General features: G+C 44.0%; 1 protein-coding gene across 1 annotated transcript; it reads right to left on the bottom strand.

The window, feature by feature from the left end:
- Positions 1-655: 655 nt before the first annotated feature.
- Positions 656-23,454, bottom strand: TRIM42 (tripartite motif containing 42). Its single transcript, XM_045791956.2, has 5 exons — positions 23,114-23,454; positions 18,396-19,093; positions 13,244-14,067; positions 10,000-10,224; positions 656-742 (listed from the first exon to the last, which is right to left on the bottom strand). The coding sequence occupies exons 1-5, from the start codon at positions 23,452-23,454 to the stop codon at positions 656-658; spliced, it is 2,175 nt and encodes a 724-aa protein (XP_045647912.1).
- Positions 23,455-23,878: the final 424 nt, after the last annotated feature.

Below are 23,878 nucleotides of genomic sequence, written 5' to 3'. Positions count from 1 at the left end.
CATTCTTTCTTGCCTTGATTCAAAGGACCATTGGGGAGCCTCCAAACAAGCATTCCAGTGTTTCTCCTTTGCTCTGGGGACCAGCAGGAGTGTGGAGAGGAGGGAGTGCTCTCATTCTTTATGGCTCGGAGGCAGACCTCAGACCACGGTGTAAAGTTAAGGGAAGGCAAGTTCAGGCTCCATGGTTAGGAAGAGCATTCTAACAATACTGGGTGCTTACTGTTGAAATAGACCACATGGTGAGGTAAGGAGCTCCCCATCAGTCAGTGACTTGCCCAAACACCGAAAGCTAGTTAGACTAGGGTCAGAACGCACACCCAGAGGGCCTGACTGCAAAGAGAGTGCCCTTTTTCCTACCCAGAGGCCTGTGGCTGCCGTGTATAAAACATCACAGAATTCTGAGCCTAGGGTTGGGCCTGAGCTAATGGAGGTGTAGAGACTTGCTGACTGTTTTACATCTTAGTTCCAAAATAATGAGCAAACAGCAAGCCATGACATCAGGCATTTCCTTTTATTGGCTTTTAGAAGACACAGAGGTGCTGGGAACGTCGTCTGCAACCTCACTGAAGAATGTGGTGAGAAAAATACATATATGTGTGTGTGTTTATGTCTATCTGTGGTACTCGCTGAGGTTGCTGCCTGCTCTGCGGGGGGCTCAGAAGCGCTTCTGGAGGGCAGTCTGGATGTTCTTCAGCAGGCCCCACTTAGCTCGGTTCTTCCCACGCCCATCCGGGGTTACCACCTGCAATCAGAAGAGCCATGGTACCAGCCACAGGCAAAACAGTAGTAGCTTCCAGGAGCATGGCCACTGCCGTGCACTAGACCCTCACACATTATCTTATTAACCCCTTATGACAGCCATACAAAGCAGGTGCCACTGACCCCCTTGTATGAATGAGGACACTGAGGCTCAGAAGGATGAGGTAGCTTTTCGCTTTTCTAAATTTGGACTCTTAATATGTCGCGAGACTGGGATTTCACAGACTAGGTTCCACTTCTTCTAAGGCACTGCATTTAACTGAGTGCTGTGACCTCAGGTGGGCTTCACCATAGAGCAGCCCTCCAGGTTGTCCCTCCAGCCCCTGGAAATTGCTTCTGTCATAGCTGTTATCATTTGTAAATTCCATTAATGTGTTTGACTCTTAACAGACTGAGCACCTTGACTGGGTTGTAGGGGAAGTGAGTCTTTCAGTTCTGTAATCACAACATTGGTTAAGGTAAAGAGAAGGTTCTTAGAGAAGTGGATGAAAGGTGAATAGAACCACAATTTGTAAATCTGCCAGTTGTCTCTCTCTGATGCTTCACACTGTCTTTGATCGCAGTGAGCGGTCAGAGCTACCTGGAAAGGGCAGACTACCTGCACTGCGCAAGTCTCCTACAAATCTAACCAACTCAGCTTACACGTGGATCTCCCTGTTTTACCTCAGAGGTGCTGGGTTTCTTCATGCTTCTGGTCTGGCAGCATTCCTCTTCCTTCCCAGTACACATTTACTGAAGAGGTGTTTAGGGAGTGAGGCTGAGATCAGGGATGAGGGATAGCCCAATGGATCAGTGGGCTCTGTCTAGACAGATCAGGACTCATGGGGCAGATGGGGTGAGGTTGTGGTTTGGGTGGTGAAGAGTGATGTTTGTACAATGTCCCTATATACAAAGCTTTTAATTTTTTATATTTGTATTCAAAGGGAAAGGGGAAAAAGAGAGAGAGAGACACTTATTACCATTATGCCCTTTAGTTTTATAACATTTTTTAATTTTAAAGAAAAAAGGGTTTCTTGCAAGATAAAGATACTATATACATGACACTAGGTTACACATTGCTGGATAAAAATGGAGATAACACAGAGAGAGAGCCTTGGTAAAGATAGTAGATATAGTGTAAGATATACACACTGAACTATCAAGGGCATTAATGAAGGGATAACAGTGTTGTGGTGGGGTTAGAAATTGACTCATAAAATACCACGTGGATTTGAATTCTGCTGTAAAGCAGTCAGGGCCTCCAGAGATAAAGACTATGTGTGATGTGTGAGTGGGGCAATGAGGATTGGGACATGTTTATGAACAAGGGGATGAGATGAACAGGACAAAAGAAATAGAGAACAGAACTTGAGATACTAAAGAATTTGAAATGATAGTTGACATCCTCTTCCCTGCCCCAAATGCTCAGATGGTTTTTCAAATGAATTCTAACAAACTTTTAGATAAAGTTGTTCTAGAAAACAGGAAAAGAGCAAAAGCTTCCTACCTCATTTTATTAAGCTAATAAACTATTGATTCCAAAGCCAGATAAAAACAATATAAGCCAAACATTATAGGGCCAGTTCACTTATGACCATAGATACAATAATCCAAAATAAAATATGAGCTAACGAAAACCAAGTATGTTAAATAATCACATCATGATCACATAGGGTTTAGTGCATGAATGCAAGTCAAGCTTAACATCAGAGAATCAATGTAATTCATTTCATTAAGGCCCAAAGGAGAAGAATCATATGATTATCTCAAATAATACAAAAATGCATAAGATTGTACAGCTCTCAGAAATTTAGAAGTAGAAAGAAATTTCCTTAATGAGAATTATATACCACAAAAACTAAATGCAAAATCATCATAGCTCAATGGAGAAGCATTAAGATCAGGAATAAGACAAAGCTATCAAGTATTTCAGCTTCTATTTTCTGTAAGACTCATGCCCCTAGCCAAAGGTATAGAGAAAGAAAAGACATAGAGGTTCAAGGATTGTAAGAAAAAGCTAAAGCTATCATTATTCATAAATGATAGGGTCATAGCCTGGAAAAACTAGCAAAATCAGCAGATAAACTCTCAGAATAATAAGAGAGTTTATCAAGATTGCTGGAATCTGGGGCACCTGAGTGGCTTAGTCAGTTAAGTATCTGCCTTCGGCTCAGGTCATGATCCTAGGGACTTGGGATCGAGTCCTGTGTTGGGCTCCCTGTCAGTGGGGAGCCTGCTTCTCCCTCTCTCTCTGCCTGTGACCCCGCTCATGCTTTCTCTCTCGCTCTCAAATAAATGAAATCTTAAAAAAAAAAAAAAAAGATTGCTGGAATCAAGATTAACCTCCAAACACCAATAGTTTTTATTCTAAACCAGCAATACATTAGAAAATATAATCAAATAAAAGATAATATTCGTAATATCTACAAAGTCTGCAAACAATTACTTTAACCAGGAACATGTAGTACCTCTATGAGAAGAATTTAAAAGCCTAAGTAAAGCACACTGAAGATGATTTCAATAAATGTCAGGCCTATTACAAAAATATCAAATGCCTCCAAATTAATTTAGAGACTCAATGCCTTCCTAATCAAATTCTATTCTGGATTCTTTCTTTTTTGGATTCTTTCTTTTTTGGATTCTTTCTTTTATGGATTCTTTCTTTCTTTCTTTCTTTCTTTCTTTCTTTCTTCTTCTTTAGTAATTCAATTTACTTACTCAAAAATTTATATGAAGGAACAAATTCCTTTGATTAGTTAAATAAACCTTAAAAAAGAAAGAAGGGTAATGGGCAGACTTACCTTAGCAGTTCATCAAGACAGAGCACAAAGCTGAGGTTAAACAATAAAAACAGTGTGGTATTGATATAGAAACAGACAAAGTTACCTGTAGGAGGCTGTAGAGAGCTCAGAGACAGACTCCTAAATATATGGCACTTTAATATAAGATGGCAGTGGCACCTTCACTGTATATGAATGGAGAAGACATTGCTTGGTGGATGCTATTGGAAAAACTGGCTCACTAGATGGTCAAAAACAGTGCATCCTATCCAGCATTACACACAAAGGTGGGCTTTGGATGGATGGAAGTTCTAAATTTGATAGGTAAAACTAAAGTTAATAAAAGAATTATGTGGAAGATTATCTTTGTGATCTAAGCCTATGGAAGGACTTTCTTAAACAAAACTTCAAAAGGTCAAACCAGAAAGGAAAAATAATTGATGACTTTGATCATATCAAAATGGAAGTTTTCTGCTGTTTCATGAAATACACTATGAACAAAGTTAATAGACAAATGTCAGAACAGAGAAGATATTAACAATGTCTAAAACCACTATCTGGAATATATCAGCACACTCTGCAAATCACCTAGAAAATGAAAAGTGCAATAGAAAAATGGGCAAAGAATATTTTGCAGCTGTTTATAGAAGAGGAAATCCTGAAAACTAATAAGCATATGAAATGAATTTTCAAACAATAAGGAGACAGCACTTTGTACCTATTGGATTAGCAAAATAGTAGAAAACTGGATCATGCCACATAGAGGTGGGGGCTGGATACAGGGGCCCTCATTCATTCCTTATGGCCCCACACATGCATGCATTGAAATCAAGTATGCACGTACTCTATGACCCAGCAATTTCACTCATGGCATATATCTGATAAGGGGTGAATTGTGTCCTCCCAAAATTTATACCTTCAAGTCCTATCCTCAGTACTTCAGCATGTGCCTGTACAGTTGACCCTTGAACAATGCAGGGACTGGGGCACTGACCCCCTGAACAGTTGAAAATCCATGCATAACTTTTTAGTGCCCCCAAACTTAACTACTGGTAGCCTACTGCTGATCAGAAGCCTTACTGATAACATAAACAGTCAATTAACACGTTTTATATATTTATTATATGCTGTATTCTTAAAATAAAGATAGAGAAAAGAAAATGTTATTAAGAACATCATAAGGAAGAGAAAATACAGTCCTGCATTGTAAAACGGCAGTGTATAAGTGGACCCACACAGTTCAAACCTGTGTTGTACAAGGGTCAACCGTATTTGGAGAGACGACCTTTAAAGAGATGATTAAGTTAAAATGGGGTCATTAGGGAGGGCCCCAATCCAATCTGACTGGTGTCCTTATAAAAGGAGGAAATTTGGACACACAGAGACCTGCCAGAGGTGCCCTCGCACAGAGAAAACGCCACGTGAGGGCACAGGGAAAAGGCAGGTGTCTGCAAGCCAAGGAGAGAGGCCTCCGAAGAAACCAGACCTGCCAACAACGTGATTTAGGATTTCTGGCTTCCAGAACTGTGAGAAAATAAATTACTGTTGTTTAAGCCGCCCAATCTGTGGCATTTTGGTATGGCAGCCCTAGAAAACAATGTTCCAGAGAAATTCTCACGCCGCCACCCTGCCCACAATATGTCAGGAATGAGGCTGTTCACTGCAGCACTTTTGGAGGTCACCTCGGTGTCCATGCTGGCTTAGTGGACAGGTAACCTGTGGTGTCCAAATGAGGTAGCATCAGAAGTGAGGGACTAAATGTGCATAATGACATGGCCAGAGCATAAAAACACAGTGTTTAGGGAGAAAAGGTGAGAAACAAAGTAGGATATGTGGCATAATACTGTTTGAGCAAATTACCAACACATTCAAAACAATATATACCATGTAAGAACTCATAAAAGCAATAAGATACACATAAAATGTGTTAGAATGGATGTCTGGGAAGGAATGGCCACAAAAATACATACAGAGACAAGAAATGGGCCTTGCATAAACCAGTGTTGAAAATGGACCATGAACTGAAGTGTATGATTAACTCAACCCCTCTATGTATAAGGTTAAAAATAATAGGTCCAGCTTGACCTAAATTATCCTCACTCCAGGGCTCAAATCTATCTGCAGAGCTAGTAGGGAGAGACTAATAGGGTTCTATTTGCATGAAGGATCAAGGAGCTCTTTGGCAAAGAATAAATCATAGGGATATAGAGAGTGCAAACCCATTTTTATTTCATTTCAGGGCAGGGAGTCGCTGTGAGTATGTGGGTGGTGTGGGATAGATTTTGGGCAGTTATTCTGAGTGTGGGATAGTGTTGGTTGCTCCAATTGCCCTGCAACCCCACCTGCTGAGGTTGTGGATCTCAGCCTAGACAGGAGATCTGAAGTAGGGACCGAGGTAAAACCAGAAGGGGGTTTTCATGAACCCAAGGTTAGATGCCCAGGAAGGCCAGGCAGCCTGGCTCTGTGCCTGGAGTTCCAGTCTGAGCAGAAAGAGAGCAGCACTGAGGACTCAGAGTAGCTGGCAGGGCTGTCTCCTGAGCACATGGGAGACACACCAGGGGTGATCCCCAGTACAGAATGAGAAGGAATTTGAGGGGATGAATGGGGGCAGGGGTGGGCACACTTCCTAAAGAGCTATCAGGGAAGACGCAGAACAGTAGCAGTTTGTGACTATTGTTGGGCCTGAATTTTTACTTCCAAATGTGATGTAATAGGGGACATCTGGTTTACAGACTGTGATAGGCAGAGTAATTGCCCCCAAAGATGTCTATGTGGTGATCCCGGGAACCTGTGAACATGTTATGTTACACAGCAAAGGGAATCAAGGTTCCTAGTCAGCTGGCTTTAAGATAGAGATTATGCTGAGTCATCAAGTGCGTCCAATGTAGTCACAAGAGTCCTTCAAAGTGGAAGAGGGGGGCGGAAGAGAGCCAGGGAATGTGAGAAGGTGTGAGAAGTGTGTATGTGTGTGAGAAGGACTCAGCCTAACGTTTCTGGCTTGGAAAATGCAGGAAGGGGCCATGAGCCCAGGAATGCTGGCAGCTGCTAGCAGCTGAAAAAAGGCAAGAATAAACTTCTTCTAGAGTCTCCTGAAGGACCACAGCCCTGCTCACACCTTGTTTTTACTCAGTGACACCCATTTTGGAGTTCTGATCTCCAAAATTATAATAAGTAAATGTGTATTGTTTAAACTGCTAATTTGTTATTAGTAATAGCAGTAATAGGAAACCAATTAGAAATAGCAGTAATAGGAAACCAATGCATAGATGGAAAGTTCCATTTATCATGGGAAGACTTCTTGGAAGTTAGAGATTTGAAGTTAGAGGGAGACAAAGTAAAGAGGCTCTTTGCAGAAATGGGAATGGTGGTCAGGAGGGACCCTGGGGACTAAAGGAAGGGCAGGAGGAGAAACAGACTAAAGGATATATGACTTGTCTAAAAACACATTTCTCCGTTCCTTCAAAACTACCAGTTAGGCTCTTCAATGTTAGAGGCTGTTGGCAGAGGGCTGTGGGCCAAGAGGAGTGAGGAATCCCACCGGGACACCTGCCTTCCTGGCGCTTACAGCCTAGTGGAGTTGGCGCTAGGCACACCAGGCCAAGCAATGCTCAATCTTGTCTCTCAAAAAGAAAAAAAAAAGTCCCACTCTCATTGCTGTTAGCTTGGACAACATCATTCTTCCAGTGTGAGGTGCCAGGGCTCCAGGGTGGGTCCCACCAGCCCAGGCTTAGCTGAATCTGACTGTGGTGCAGGGGACAAAGAGCTCCAGCTTGGATGAACACCCAGGTTCCCACTCAACTCCTCCTTCCTGAGCCTCAGTTTCCTTATCTGTAAATTAGAGGCAGTAACTCCCCGCCTCCACTGGCTGGTATATCAGTGATAATGAATAGACAGTGTCTGACATGGAGTCGGCCTTCAATAAATGGGACCTTTAAAAAGCATTCAAGTTAATATTCATGCTTCATGTATTATACTTTGAATAAAATCCCTTAAAAATCAGCTAGTCACAGACTATGAAAATCAAATATGAAAGGTGTTATTTCACTTCCTTTTCAAAAGTACATATGATGGAAATATTGTATTTTGGATAAGGAATGATTCAGCTACCTCATTACAGCATTTTAAATGAAACCTTTCAGGAATACCTGCATAGAACCAATGCCAAAGGAAAAGTATTTCGATTTTATAGGAAAGAACTAAAGTCATTACTTTTATGAAGCTTTATAAATGTCATTCAAACACACCATCTTATTTTCATTTGCTATTGAAGCCTTTACTTATGCAAATCATGACAAATGTTAAGGAAGCCAGTGTTTCCCCTAGAATGCTAATATAATCACAAAGAGGGAAGAAGAATTACTTCTGAAGGAAAAATCTATATTGCAGCTCTGCGAGTCAGATAAAAATGAAGCTTCCAGAAAACCTCATTAATTAGTGCTCTGCTCATTTAGAAATTGTGTTAAAAAGCAAAGAAACTGGAATGAGTTTCCTTCCCATATAGGGAGTACAAATTAATCGCATAAACATAATTTCAGGGGGAATGTTATTTCTTGACTGATTGCATAAAACACTTAGCTTTCAGGCATCTTATGGTACTTTGTAATTATTAATTTTATTCATCAATTTATTTCTTCACTCTTTAGACATTCATTCATATATTCATTTGTTTGGTCACATTTTCAGTCATGTATTCATTCAATAACCATTAAGAACCTGCGATATGCACAGTGCTGTGGTAAGCATTGTGGGAGCAAGAGAGATGAATTAGACATGAAGTTTGTTTTCAGGGAGTTTGGAGCTCAGGAGGAAGGACAAAACATCTACCTAAAAAGGGCCAACACATTTCAGTCTCTCCGCCTCTGTCCTTGACCCTAGCATGTAAAAATAACAGGAGATACATTAAAAAAAAAAATTAGTAACAGCACTGAGTGCCCTTCATGGGCAAGATATTTTTGAGGAATTCCTAAAAAATTAGAAGGCAGATGGAATTAGAGGAAGGAAAAATCCATAGTCAGAAGGACATCCTGCAAAATATGGTAGCAGCTGTGCGTGTCCCATGCTTGGGAGAGAAGGGTGGCAGCAAGAGTGGGGTTCTGAGGCACCTGCCTGATGGGGAACTGGCGGGAGTAGAGCAAGAGGAGCAGCAAGGCTGACCTTCTCATCCCACTTCCTTCCCAGGTGAATGTCTGACCTCTGTGGGAGCGGGAAGGGTGCATGTGGGTGCTGACTCCAGAAGCAGTCCAGATGGACTAGAGAGCCTCTACCTCCAACAGAGTTGCTACTGGTACACCGGCCAACAGCATAATCCTGCCCCCATCCTCCCTCCTGCTTCCCTTCATCACTAGAAGTAGCAACCAATCAGATTCTCTTCTGCAAACATTGGACCTGAGACAAAGGGAGCTTTGCTAGTCAGATTGTGTTGGACACACAGAACTTGGGCCAAGACAATCCAAAACCACAAGCAAGCTGAATTTAGGGGAGGAAAATACTACAAACTAGCTGAAAGTGGTGCAGATTCAGAGAGAAGCAGACATAGAAGGGCGGGCAGAGGGAGGACAGAGAGACAGAGACAGAAACAGAGACAGAGATAGGAAGGGAGAGGAACTGATGGCTTTCCAGTTCCCTTGGGGATCAGATGTATGTCCTGGCTGGAAGTGGTCTCATGAGACTCCTCTCTCTCCAAACCATAAATTTCCCTTTTCAAAAGCTGAAATGAATGGACTTACTGTTTTTCCTCTAAAGAATCCCATGATTAAGCCATGTTCTTATTCCAAAGAACATCATCATGGTTATACAGTAAGATAGCTCTGGGAAGTCTTGATATTTTTCTTCCTTTCTCCTTTGAGTATCAGTAAAATTATATTCATGAATGTATATCCCCTGGGGATATAAAGAAGAGTCAGCCTTGCATCACAAAGAAGATAGGAATAATCCTATCCCTTCTTTTTGGGAGACCATTCTGACATGCTCAGTGGCTATTCCTTGACTTTCAGATAAATAGTAAGTAAAAAATTTTTAGTATAACTATGTCCAAAATATTGCATGGGACATACTTATGCTAAAAAGTGTTTTTTATATGTGTCCCATATTTATGTTTGTTAAATCTGGCACTGTACACTTGCTTTGAGTCACCACCAGGGCTAATAATAAGCTCTTTTTTTGTCCTTCTCATGCCACAAGTATCTGTTTAATAGACCCTGAGCTCCTTGAAGGCAAGGATTATGTCCTATTTTCCTCTGAATCTCTACATCCTAAAAGAATGCCTGGCCCAAATGTTTTTTGAATCAAACTGAACTAACAATTTTCAGGCCTCATTTGCTAAGTTGGTTGAGGCCAGCAGCCTTCTCTTTGACCTGAGTTAACAAGTTTTCTGGGATTAGAGGGGGCAGTCACACAGTAGGTTCTGTGATCTCGTGATTATCCTAACAGCTGCATCAGAACTTATAAAGAAAGTCTGTCTGAGAAAAAACGTGCACAGTACCTTGCAGATGTCACTCCATTGCCCAGGACCATTGTCATTGATGGCTCTAACTTTAAACAGATACTCAGTGTTGGGGGTCAGGTTGTGCAGCTCCAGATTCTGCTGCATTATATCCCGAATTTGCCCACAAAGCTCTGTCCGCACATTGTTAGGAGGGGTAGTAATGAGTTCATAAAATTCCATCTCAAAAGAGTCCACATCTTCTGTTGGGCATGTCCAGTAAACCTATGAAGCAATGACCATGAGGGTGTGATACTAATACACACCATTCAGCTTTCTTTCCCATAAAGATTTGTGTCATTGACTATCAGTGGGGTGAGTTTAAGCTGACCCGATCTCCTCCAGTTGCTGAGGACTTTGATGTAGACTATGTGCAACAGTCTTGAAAGGCTGCCTGATAAGGCCTGCCATGATGCTCGTGATGCATTTCAAGAACAGAAGAATGCTCCTCTGGGTTCTATTACCATTGGTCAACATGGCAGTGACCACTGGTCTCCTGTCACAACCAAGTAAGGTAGCTGCCATTTATTGAACACCTTCTATGCATCAGATTCTGTGTCTGACATTGCCTAGCTCACCTAGTCTTCACAACTCCCTGGAGGGGAGATTTTATTATCCCATTTTATAGTTGAGGCTCAGGAAGGTTATATTTAGCAAATTCTAATGGAACCACAGACTACCAGAAGATGAAAAGTGTATCTATTCCAACCCTCTATTTTACACACAAGGAAGTGGAGTACCAGAGAGGTGAAAAGGCTTACCCAACTCATGGGGAATATATGTTCACACTCAAAACATAAACTATCAGCTTTTGGAAAGAGATATATCAACAAGTGTCAATTAGCAGGTTGTGTTTGGCATATAAATATTTTATAATGATTATATTTCTAAACAGATACTGCATTCTTTAAGTTTTAATACATTCAAATGTTATTACATTTATAAAATTAATTTATAATTACTTGTAAGTGTATAAATTTTTGTGACTATATAATTTATAGTTATTTTTATGTATTTATACTTCTAAAAATTTTAATAAATTTATAAAATTCATCAGTAAAAATTAACTTATTTTTTTCTGATTATCAAAACTAACATACTCATTGTAAAAGACTTAGAAAATACAGAAAAATATAAGGGATGAAAATAAATATTACTTATAATTCCAAAATTCAGTTAATAATTTCAGTATGTTCCAATTTTGGAACATACATAAACACAGAGATACATTTAATTTGGATTATATTGCTTTGATACCTACTTTCTTTCACTCGTTATATTTTATATATTTCCCTATATTATGAAAAACTTAGTAAAGCACCGTCTTAATAACTGTCCCATAAGTGATTTAATCCTTCTATAGTTGAACATTTAGGTTGTTTCTAATTTTACACTCTAGTAAATAATGATGCAGTGAAGACTTTTGGGGCATGAATCTTCATCTGAATTTTTAATTATTTCTCTGGGAAAGAGTTCTAGAAATAAAATTGAGTTTTTAGAAGAAAACTCCTTAGGATTTTTCAGATACATAGTGACAAGTTATGAGACTACCTTTGAGAATGTTTTCTATGCCAAAAGCCTAAAGAGGACTGTCAACCATCATTTGTGAGAGCAGTCAACACAGATTTCATCTTGGGCATTACTGAGCACTATGGTTCCCATGTGAATTCCATTCCATTATCCTAATGGGGATCAATGATATTTTCACATCAAATACCACTATTTGTCAGTAGGTTTAGGTGTCCTCTCTTGACAGACGATGTCTTAACTAGGTTTTCCTGTGTAGGCCCCTTTCTTGGGCTCATCCAGGGACCACTAACCGGTGGCGTGGGGTGACTGTTTTCCAAGCCCAAGTGTGGAGCAGACATCACTAGTCCTTTCCTTCCAGAGCAAGAAACTGCCAATCTTCTAAGCCGTCTAACTTGCATGGAGAGACCTAAGGCCATCACTGAGCTAATGTCACATACACTGCAGGCTCTGCTGATCTAGGATCATTTGGAAATGAAGATTCAGCTGCTCAGTTGTGGGCATCTCGTATGTGAAGGGCAGAGAGACTTTGCTGTGTCTGAGAGCCCATGGGAAGGTGTATTCTACTTTGCAGCATAAGGTCATTCTTGCTGGCAATTATAGACTCTAAAACATAGATTATGATGTCTCAGGAGAACAGTGAAGCAAAGCTTGGTCAGTGTCTGACTTTCACTTTCTTGTTTTTAGACCCTTGATATTAAAGTGTGGTGTGCAGACTGGCAGCAATGGCAACACCTGGAAGGTTGTTAGAAACACAAAATCTCAGGGCCCCCTGAGACCCACTGAAACAGAATCTGCATTTTAACAAGACCTGCAGGTGCACATTAATGTTTGAGAATCAATGGTTTCAACTTCAAGGGTGCTAAAAGTCTTTGGGAGTGTTCTCAGATTATGGGGGCAAAAGATGGGTTCTGCCACATGAAGGCAGGCCATGGGCTGGCCTGGGAGATGTCCCTGAAGGAACACTAAGAGAGGCAAGGTTTGCGCTAATAGAGTATCTAATTGCAAGTTAATCTGTTTCCCTCCCTGAACCTTAATAACACATTCTATAAATAGTTCAATTTAGGTTCAGCTGGATTTGAAAGGAATGTTAAGGGGAAAGGTCATCTGTCCATGTTAGGCCAAGAGGGTCAAGGAGGAGTCACGTCCCCCAAAGTCAGATGATGGCAGCCGTAGAGGTCTGTGAGAGATCCACACCCCAAAAATATGAATCTCAGGAGATAAAAATTGGAATTCCATTGGGATTATCCTTCCATTCTTTACAAATCATGGAGAGTATGGATACTTTCTTTAGGAAAAGTAGCAATTTAGAGGAATCACAGCTGATAAATAATGGAGCCTGTACTTCCAATTTGATTCTCTGTGTTCTCTCTACTATTACAGGCTTTCCCCTGGGAAATATTATACCTTCCAAGCAGTCTCTTCAAATTACTTTGGTTCCCAAATTGGGTTGCCCTTGAAATGGGGTTGGGGCGTTCAGATGTATTTTTGACTATGAATTAAATACATTGTTTGGTTTAAGTCAATCTTAGGGTACTTAAGATCCTAGGAACTTATCCCTTTTGAATGGGCTGACCATGAAGAATCCAGAGGAATAGATTTGAGTGACTGGACCCTAGATATCAAAGAGGTTAAGTGCAACCTTTCCTGACTACCCAAAACTCCATTCTGTACCTCACATCCCCCGCCTTCCCCATGGGCCCAGAGCCTTTCTTACCTTGGCAGCTCTAGGATACACCAGAGTCTGGTAGATAACAATTGGGCCTGGGGTCTTCACAGTACCATCATTGAATGAGTACCAATTGTGGAAGCTGCTGCTGTTCTGCACAGACTGGTTGTCTGCCCCTGCACTCCAGTAGGTATAGAGGCCATCTGTGGGTTTGGCAGGTGTGGCGGACTGGGCTCGCCCATAGGCTTCCAGACCCATCTTGGCCTTCTCACCGGTGGTGGTGTTGAAGGACAACAAGGAGGAGCTTCGCTGGTATATCTGCTGGTTGCCAAAACTGTGAGTGCTGAAAGTGACCTTCCTGGCAATCATCATTTCTGAGTGCATGGGATAGGGGGAGGGCAGGGAGTCCCCTGAAGAGCATACTTTCTTGGGTCCTGTGGGGAAGAGCTCGTGGATGGCACTGGAGAGCTCAGCAAAGTCCAAGGGCATGCAGTTCAAGGAGTGTAGCCGGAGCTGTGGGTCAGGCCTGTATGTGCTCTGGATGCCATCTTCGATCTGGTCCACCAGAATCTTGGCAGACTGCAGGAACGCCACCTGGCCTGTCTCTTTCAGGGCTTCCTTGGAGTAGGCGATCAGGCCGTCCATTTCATTCACTTTCATGGTTGTGACATACACGTATTTTTCAATCTCCTTCTGCCTGGACACCTCCAGATTCTCTATTTGCTCCATGATGGACTTCTCCTTCTCCTGTAGAATGCTGCGCAGCTTGAGAAATCCATTTCGGATCTCTTTTCGCTTCACCTCCTTGTCAGCTTTAAAGCTGTTCTTTAAAATGTTGAACTCCATTAGGTCATTATCAATCTCATAGCGGACTGCAAAATAACCAGGTTAATTACTTTGGTTAAAATTTTCATCTCCCCAGATGTCAAAGCCAGTAGCAGACTGGAGCGAATTCCCTTGGACCCCATGGAAGTGGGCAGAGAGGGAGGGAAGGCACTTGTAGTTGAGCTGAAATAGGCTAGAACAGGTTTATGAGGTGCATCTGGCCTCCCTCAGGAATCCCTTCTCAGCCTCCTTATCTAATACTTCCCTCAGGAATAACAGCCTTTCTTTCCTAGCATAGTTATATCTATAGTAGTCTCTGTGGCCCTGGGTTGAAATTGAAAGTTCAAGGCCATCCTTGATACGAGTTTTTACCAGACTTCACTTGTCAGCACATTGGACTTAAGAAGAGGTGATGTCACAAAGTGACTGGTTTTCCCCATGTGAAGGCTAAGCTCCTGCAGGGTCAAGAGAAAGAACTAAATTTCTGATGATTTCTTCTAAATGCTGCCTTGCCTCATTCACCAAAAACCTAGCCCTAGACAACAGTAGGAAATTAGCTGGGCTCCCCCCTTGCCCTTCCCCCATTTCCTTACAAGAAAGAGTCTGCTGTTGCACTTCAAGGAGAACCCAATTTGTCCTGTATGCTCTTATGTGGTTTTTGGATTTTAAGTTCACTCAGTCATTCGACAAATATTTACTGAACACCTGTTACATGTCATACGCCTTCCAAGGTACTAGGGATACGTACATGTATGAATATGAAAGGGCACTGATGCTCAGGGCACTCATAAATCCAATGATACTACAGTATAGAGGATGCTATGAAAGAAAGTATGTGGCACATCTCTGTGAAATGAGCACCTTTGTTGTCTTTACAGTGATTTAGGCATCAGGCAGTGACAACTATGTGAAGACATTTCAGACCTTCTGTAGCCTAGTCTAAAGGTAAGATCCTCCCCTGAATGGTCAACTTTGCAGTGAATTGATGGGCTATAATTCCCACCAAATTTTACTCAGGAATAGAGGTGCCCCAGAATTTTTTGTACTTGGTTCTTAACATGGTCCTGGGTACATAGTAAGCTGGACCTCTGTGGGTGGTGGCCATTGTAACAATGATGTGCATTTGTGTAAGAGAGACCCAGGAGTCCTGTCAGACCACGAGAACAGGGACTGTGGCTGTCTTGGTTGTCACTATGACTAGGGTGTGTAGAAGGGCTCGAGAGATATTTATTGAGTGAGAGCCAATCTGTCCTATTTTCTAACATCTTCGGGGCAAATGCCACTCTCTGGCCTATTTTGTGAAGCTGCTGTTTCCTCTGTCCACTTCCTCCCTCATACAGGCACAGAAGCAATGCCGATGGGGTCTGAACAGGAAACAATCAGGGTGATTGCAGTGGTGCTGAGAAATGCTCCCCGCTCTCCCCTGACTCAAACCCTATTGTGGCTTATGGCAGTTGAAATTCCACTTTATTCATTAATTTCTTTGACTATTCAATAGTTACTCACTGCCAAAGACACTTGCATAGGAAATTCCTTGCTTTATTAGGGATTGAGTTCATGTAAAGTCCTGAGAGGTAGGATAAAAATTCCTTCGATGAGGTGGAAAGAGGCAGCACCAGGAGAAAAGAAAGAGGCGGCCACGAGCACCCCCGTGCTGTCTTACAAATATGGCAGCTTTGCAAGAGCTGGTCTTAGAGCAAAGTTAAATCAAGATCTCTTTCAGGCAGTACACTTAAAAGTAGCTATTGTTTATTAAACATTACTTACTATGTACCCAGGACCATGTTTAAACATGGACCAGATCTATATGATACACATATTATGGGTCACATCTCTGTATTATCATATATAACATGTAACTTCCTATGAGGAAGATATTGTTCCCATTTATAGATGAGGAAACTAAGGCTCAGAGAGGTTAAGTTATTGTCCAGTGTCACACAGCAAGTAAATGGGAGAAACCAAGGCCTGTCTCTAATTCTATTTGTCTGACTCCAAAGCCTGTGTTCTTAATTGCTCCAGCTGTGGTTCTCAGCCCTCTGTGAGCATCAGAATCTTCTGGGCAACTTTAAAGAAAACTCTTTTCTTGGCCTCACTTGCTGAGATTCTCAATTGGCCTGAGTTAGGGCTCGGGAATCCAGATGAGGCAGTTTGCAGCTGCGTTTAGAATCTAATCCAAGGGATCTTCTGGGGATCATGTTACAAATGCAGATTCCCATGAAATTGGTATGGGTGGGGCCTGATTCTGCATGCCTGACAGGCTCCTGGGTGGTGCCATTGTTGCTGGTCCTAGTTAGTAAATCTCCCCAGGTGATTCCAGTGTGCAGCTGGGGTCAACACCACAGATTCAATCTATTGACCCAAACTTGATCTTCCCTCCAGGTCCCAGAGTTTCTCAGTGTATTGTCAGATCATCTGCTTTTGAATTACCTAAAGATCTGTTTAAAATGCAGATTTATGGCACCTTCTCCAAAAGTGAATTGAGTCCTTAAGAGCAAGTTTGAACCCTGGTTAAAAAAATTGGGGGGCGGTTGTGGTTCCCTTAGCAAGGATGGGCAGGGCTAAATTCTTTACCTACGTATACATGGATATGCCTTGAAGGTGATCCCTGTCCCCTTCCAATTGCTGGGCTCTCTGGAATTTGTCCTGGTATCTCCTTACATTGAACTGAATTTCATCGTCTGACTTCCAAGTGCCCTGGCCTCTGAGAAAACTATCTTAGATTTCTCCTGTGTTAAAAACCCAGGCTTCCTGTGGTTACATGGGGGCCACAGCAGACTGTAGGCAGCAGCCCCTTCCCTATGCTGAGGCCCCAGAGAATTCAGCTGAGCCCAGGCAGTGAGTCCACCTTAAGAAAACTTGCTAGGAACCAAAGGGGCTACCCATTTGCTTGGCAATGTGGCTCCTATAGAGTTTCTTTACTATAGAGACTTCCCTGGTGGTGGTTCTAAAACTGAATAAATATCAATTGATAAATAATGTTTCCTAGTAGCAGCAATTGAGAAGTGAAGGTATTCCTGAAATATGCATGCTAGTGAGAGGTCCTAGGTGACAGAGTTAGCAAAGTCCATCTCTGACCCATCTCTATGTCCAACAGGACCTTTTTGTGCAGCTCAGAGAAAAACTGCCTCCCACTCATATGTTTAGGCATGCTTACACATGGACACTGAAATATCCGACAAGGGGAAAGGGCTGGGGTGGTCTGGTGCACTCTCATCACTTGACTGTCGTCCAGCCTTAAGGAAATAGACCACAAATGGTGGTGGTGGTGGTTTCTGTTGTTTTTCAATCTTTCCATCTTTAGATTCTGGTCACTGTTTAGCATAGAGTGAGTTGTCAAATGAACGTTATGGATTTAACATGGGCGTTGGATCAGATAGTCCAGGTCTGCCCATTTACTAGCTGCCTTGTGTCAATGACTTCTTAGAGTCTCCACCGTCTTATTCATGGAAGGAATTTTAATGCCTGTACTGTAGGACGACTGAGATGATTAGGCCTGGGCATAGTAGGCCTCTATTCAAGAAGCTATTCCCAGGTGAAAAGAGCCCTAAAACGATGACTGAGATCCTCCTGTCTCATCAGGTAGATCCACACCCAGAAATCATGGCACTTTTTGCTGAGCTCTGCGAAATATTGTTGTACTGCACTGCAGCGTGGAAACTAAGGTCAGTTTCCCTTACATAAACTACCTATTTTATAGGTAAGCCAATATAAAATAACCCTGAGCTGGCATGCAGAAGAAAAACCAGCTATTGACCAGAATGTTACTGGCTATTTCTGAGTTTCTCTGTTATTATGTGTTTGCTACCAGTTCATTTACTTTGCTGTTCACAAGTTTTGGGAAAACACTGTTGAGGAAAATTTAAAATGGAAATTTTTTCAACATTGACTTAATTCTTTCCTTCTGCAAATTGGGAAAATACCAGAGACATCCAACTTTAGTGACAAAACACTTTAGAAAGGCTCACAGATACTAGAAGATCAAATTTAACACTTTCCAAAGGAGGAAACAAGGTCCAAGGTCATAAAGATTGTAACCAAGATTATAGAATCTTTCTGTGCTGATTATGTGCCAGATACTTTTTGGCATGCCACACACAGTGTAACCCATTTAGTCCTCATGACCACCCAAAGGAGTTACTACTACTCTGCTTATTTTACAGATGAGAAAACCAAGGTGCAGGGAGGTTAAGAGGCTGGTGGTGGTTGCCAGGTGTGCACACCAAGCCAATGCCTTGCAGCCTAGCAGAGTGTTTCTCAGTGCTTGGATTGTCCCACCAGGGGAGGCTCTGACCAGACGGACTGCCCAGAGCCATTTCCCCCAACAGTTCCTGAACTAGAAATTCCTGTGCAGGAGAGGGAAGGGGACGAGGACCTGCTTTGAACTTGGCGATGGCGCTGAAGAGCGCGGCGGCCCTTTCGGAGCAGGCGTCGATGAGGCTGACGGTGTCGTGGCCGTTGTGGAAAGCCGTCTTGCAGAAGGTGCAGAGCAGCTGGTTGTCGTGGCGGCAGTACTCAATGATGCGGCTGGACGGGTGGTGGATGCAGATCTTCTCATCCTGGTCCTCGGTGCTTGTGTCCACGAAGACGTGGTCCTGCATGGCCACGTCCGAGTGGAAGGTCTTGAGGCAGTCGTTACACAGGTTGAGACGGCAGGTGATGCAGCGCTTGTAGGCGATGCGCCGGTTGCGGCAGACCTGGCAGACGATGGGCCCGGAGGAGCGGTCGAAGCGCCACTTGAGGTAGCCGTGCTGCTGCATGTAGCGCTTGGTGAGGCGCCCGCGCAGGTAGTTCTCGGGCAGCTGCATCTTGTGGGTGTAGGGCATGCAGTGCGAGCGGTTGCACACGGGGCAGATGAGGATGAAGAAGTTCTCGGTGACCTCAGCGTGCTTTTGCAGCTGTCGCAGGCACTTCTCGCACAGGCTGTGGTTGCAGGGCAGCATGAACGAGTGCAGGCGCAGCCGGCTGCACATGGGGCACGAGAGATGGTCCACCAGGTTGCTGTTCGTGGGCGTCGTCTTCACCTCATCCACCTGGGTGTCGCTGCTCCCGATACGCAGTGCGGTCTTGGAGCTGGAAGGAGAAGCAGACACGGGGAGGGCTTCAGGAGGCAGGCTCCAGAGCTCACCCCATTTCTAGCCTCTGAAAGAACTGGGGGGTCACTGCGAGGCAGGCCAGTGTGATGGCGGGAAGCGTGGGCTCCATGCCAGGGCACCAGGGTTCTGAACCTGCCTCTGCTATTCTTTTAGCTGGGTGACCTCAGGTCAGTTAATTAACTTCTCTCTGCCTTTTTCCTCGCTACAAAATTAGTAGTCACATTATAGAGTTTCTTGAGGGGATTAAAATTACATTTAATACCTACAAAGCTTGAGAGCAGCCCCTGGAACACAGTAAGTAGTAGACAACTGAGTGCTGTGATTTTTGAGCAAGAGAACGCAGAAGAGACCAGCCTGGCACCATCAGCTGGACCTTGGTGTGGGGGTGATGTTGGCTGGGGGATGTTGCCCATCAATAATGTCACAGGTTACCAACACCCCAGAAAGCCGTTCTGAGACTGTGACAGAGCAAAGCAGAAACAAGACCACTTTATCCTGTTTGAATGCAGGCAAAACAAGAATATTGTCCAGACCACAAAAATGACTAAACCCGGCCTATCCTGGTTAGTGGGAGTGTGCTGCTTTTTCACCAGTTGCAATGTCAGGCACCCTGCGCTTCCCATCTTGTAGACAAGATTTTTATCTGGATATCCACTAGGAGATCTAACCCCACTGCCTCACCTAAAATGAGACTAAATCCCATAATAACTTGCTGATGCCATCTTACTGAGACACTTCACTCTTAACCATGGTGTATGTTCTCACTTGTCGCAATGACTCCGTAAATCCAATCTTGTCCACGTACAGGTGTGTTCTTGGTGAGTTTTGCTTGGCAAGCATTGACATCATCATTATTTTTGTATGTAAGATGGATGGGTAAAGTGTCCTTCCCAGGACACCAGGAGTTCAGTCCCTGAGCCAAGTCTAGAACGCATTTGCTCCAACCAGCAGACTGATAGGTAAGAGTTAAGGGTCTAGGCTCTAGGAGCAGATTGCTCATGGTGGAGTGCACCCTTTAAAGCTGCACCTTCGAGATGAGTTTCTTAACCTCTCCCATTCTCAGTTTCCTCACCTGTAATCCAAAGCTCAAAGCTCACAATCCTGTATCCTTCATGAGAATTTTACAAAGCCTACATGAGGTAACCCGTGATAAAGTGCTTAACTGCTGGTACATGGTAAGGACTCAATAAATGTGGCCACTGCAATTACTCCCCTCTGATACTAGCCAGCTAATGTCCACAGTAGAGGACAACAATGGTCAAGTCCAGGAGAAGTGTGCACTTCTACTGCTGTGTGTGTGTGCCTGTGTATGTGTTGATTCTTTGTCTGATAGCTGAGGCTGGGGCGCCTGGGTGGCTCAGTCGTTAAGCGTCTACCTTCGGCTCAGGGCATGATCCCAGAGTCCTGGGATTGAGCCCCACATCAGGCTCCTCCGCTGGAAGCCTGCTTCTTCCTCTCCCACTCCCCCTGCCTGTGTTCCCTCTCTCGCTGGCTGTCTCTCTCTGTCAAATAAATAAAATCTTTAAAAAAAATAGCTGAGGCTGATTTCATATATTTAATTCTAAGAACCATGGATGAAGTAAGAGCGTACTTATAAAATTCAAGTGCATGTCCTAAGAGTCTATAATCAGGGCAAAAGCAGTTTCTGAAAATAAATAAGTTAGCTGTGGGGATGGAAATGGAAGCAGATACACAATTTGTGACTTTTCCTGTCTCTTCTCTTTTGTTCACATTAGTGATATTTGGGTGTTGATCTTGACATTGTGGATGTATTCTTTTCTGCTTCTGGCTTCTTGTAGTCCCTATATGCCCCTATCTACTTCCCCATCCCTTAGCCAGGGACCCATGTCTTAGAGCCGAGGTAGTCAAAGGTACTGCCCAAGCATAACTGGAAGGGAGTGGCCCTGTGGTGACAGAGTGCCTCTTTTGGGGACTCAGTCTCCTGGGAGGCTCATCCCTTGGCGATTTGGATGCTGGGTCCTAGGCCTGCTGGTCTCAATGTTCTTAGCCCCCTTCTCTCTCTGCTTTCTCAGTCTCGTGCCTGGGCCCTGCAAGGAATCACTGGAGGTAGAGTCAGTTGTACACGTGGTAGCTGGGTAAACCTCTCTAGTTCAATAAGGTGGGACTCTGAGAATCATGGTGTAATATAAAGGGAGACAGCATGAGAAATCAGGAAGAAGGGGAAAGGGAGGGTGATGCTGGGGGAAGAGAGAGAGCAGGGCTGAGAGACAGGTAGCTCAGCAATCTGGGATGGAGATGAAAAAGGAAGTGAGAAAGAAATGAGAAAGTCAGAAAGAGCTGCATGAGACCAGAGTGGGGCTGAATGAGCAAGGTGTTGAGCAGGCAGTGACAGTAAAGAACAAGGAGGCAGTGATTCAGAAACTGGGAGAGAGGCCATTTGGAAGATAAACCTCAGTGTATCCATAGCCCACCTCCTGACACATCTCTGACCATCCTCTGACACAAAAGTGGCTTGGACCTGGGCATTCAGTGGCCATGGTTCTATGCCCAAACAGCCACCAAACCCAGCAGTCTTGCCTTCTTGCTGGATATCTGACCTCTCCTCCTCTGCACAGAGCCCTCCTTCCAATTTAGGGCTATTCTCCCAGTCCCTTAGTTCTCACTCTGTCACCTGGCAGGACTTCCAACTTCCCTCCTGTTCCCTCCAGGCCATCTGTACTTTAGAATCACCTGGGTGGCTTTTACAATTCTGATGCCCAGGTGATACCCCAGACCAATGAAATCAGAATGACTGGGGATGAGGACATTTGTAAAGAGCCCCAAGTGATTCTAACATAAAGCAAAGTTTGGAAGCTACTGACCTAACGCATCTTCCCAAAGCACCTCCTCTGTTGAAATGTAGTCACTGACTCTCCATTGCTGATATGCAGACAGTGGGGCAGTTGAGTCAGGAGAGAGGAATGTGGATGCTACTCTCTGCACCTGAGAACTTCTGGACTTGTATCCAGGACTCCTGGGTTCTCTACTCATGCAAACAGCATGAGAGGTCCATGAATGGAGAGTAACATTTATTAAACATCTACTGAGTGCTGAATTGCAAAATGGATCCTATTCTTTTCCTGAATTCACTGAATCTTGGCTCCTGGAATTGTTTTCCCACCTTGAAAAGCTCTAAACCTGCCTCTCATTTTCTGCCTCTCCAAATGCTGCCATCTTATAGTTCTGATCTTGGATCTTTTCTCGTCTAAAAGGTCTGCCTTTGCTACTCTAGGCTCCCCTCAAATGTGACATAAAAGGACTGTCTCTGTCAGAGCAGGAGAACATGCAGTACTTGATACAGAAGGTTAATGCCCCATGCAAATAACTGAGACCCTAAGTTGCATGACTTCCAATAGAGACCAAGAGAAGCCTGGTAGGAGTTGATGGCCATCTGGGGTACTTACATAGGATATAGGGGTCAAAAGTGGCCTGTGGAAGTTGTTAACTTTTCCAGTAAGTGTTAAGGTATCAAATGTTCAGAGAAGGAAGAAAAAGGGCAATTCATATTTTTATACCACATAACAGATTACAAAGCACATACATTAATCCCCATACCCACCAAATCACAGCAGACATTATACTCTCCATTTTGCTGTACAGCATTTTTAAGTTAAGATGCAGAGTCTGGGTTCAGAATCTGGCAGCGTCTTACTAGCTAGGTGACCCTGGGCAACTTAACCTTCCAAAGGCTCAGTTTCCTCACTGGTGTGGTGGGCATGGGGTGAGGGTTGCCTGAGGCCACACATGCAGTGCTTGGCAGGTGCACTAAGTATAGCTCCTTCTATATGGTGCAGGTGAGAGAGCGCAGTGCTCATTTACACAGCTGGCGGGGAGTGGCTTTGGAACTCAGGGCTCGACGTGGTTATTGGCTGTTTAGGACATGCTTAACTGCTACCAAATTCTTGGCCTCCTTTTTTCAGGTAGAGAAATGGCCTCGGGGTGGGGACACCTGGGAGCCCGCAGCTGGCGGGGGCCCCGTGAGACAGCGGGCACTTACGAGGTGCGGATGCTCCTGAGGCGGCCCTTGCGGAACGTGATGGTGGCATTGCGGCAGCAGCGGCTCTCGTAGTAGTAGCACTGGAGGTTGCTGCTTGTCGTGCAGCAGCACTTGCAGTTGGGGTCATTGGCCCAGGAGCAGCAGCACCAGTGGCAGTTGGGGTTCTCGGAGCAGGTGCAGTGGCAGCACTGGCAGTTGCGCTCGTCCTTGTAGGGGCAGGGGAAGCAGGTGCAGTTCCGCTCCGAGGTGAAGAGGAACTTGCAGCACAGACAGGAGCATAATCGAGGACAACATCTCTGCCATGTACAGCATGGAGAGCAAACACACATAGCAGTCTCCATGGCACCTACATGATTGGCACAGGCTGTCCAGAGCTCTTGACACCTTCTCTCTCAGAATCTTGTGGTCTCCTAGGGAGGGGGTCCCTCCTCCCCCCAATGAGGCCCTCAGCTTGGAGGTTGCAAGAGGTTGGCTGTTATGAGGGCTTCACAGGTGGTGTCCCTACTAGGAAGCTCCTGGGCTGGCATTTACATATATCAGCCTGAGGCCATTTGCTTATGTCACAATCCCTGTCTCCCCACCATGCCTCACCATGCTGGGTGGGTGAGATGTGGGGGGGTATTGGCAAGGGGTGGGCGGCTGATGGACACTTCATGCTTCCATAGGATCGGCTCCAGAGGAGGGTTAATGCAAAGAGCATCCTGGAGGTTTAGCTGTCACTTGTCACCTTTTGGGTTATGGGGTGGATTCCAGAAGCTGTTTCTC

The sequence above is a fragment of the Ursus americanus genome, chromosome 20, assembly GCF_024610735.1.
Source record: "Ursus americanus isolate L20-20 chromosome 20, mUrsAme1.1.p, whole genome shotgun sequence".
Taxonomy (NCBI): domain Eukaryota; kingdom Metazoa; phylum Chordata; class Mammalia; order Carnivora; family Ursidae; genus Ursus; species Ursus americanus.
Note: the sequence above shows the minus strand (reverse complement) of the source record. Positions and strands in the feature narration are given on the sequence as shown.

Bases quoted from the DNA above. Each gene is read 5' to 3' on its own strand.
- TRIM42 (XM_045791956.2), bottom strand. From the start codon at position 23,454: ATGGAGACTGCTATGTGTGTTTGCTCTCCATGCTGTACATGGCAGAGA. The intron at 19,094-23,113 runs GTAAGTGCCCGC...TTCTCCTTCCAG, and splicing joins CTCAGGAGCATCCGCACCTC to CTCCAAGACCGCACTGCGTA. The intron at 14,068-18,395 runs GTCCTCGTCCCC...GTTATTTTGCAG, and splicing joins CATCGCCAAGTTCAAAGCAG to TCCGCTATGAGATTGATAAT.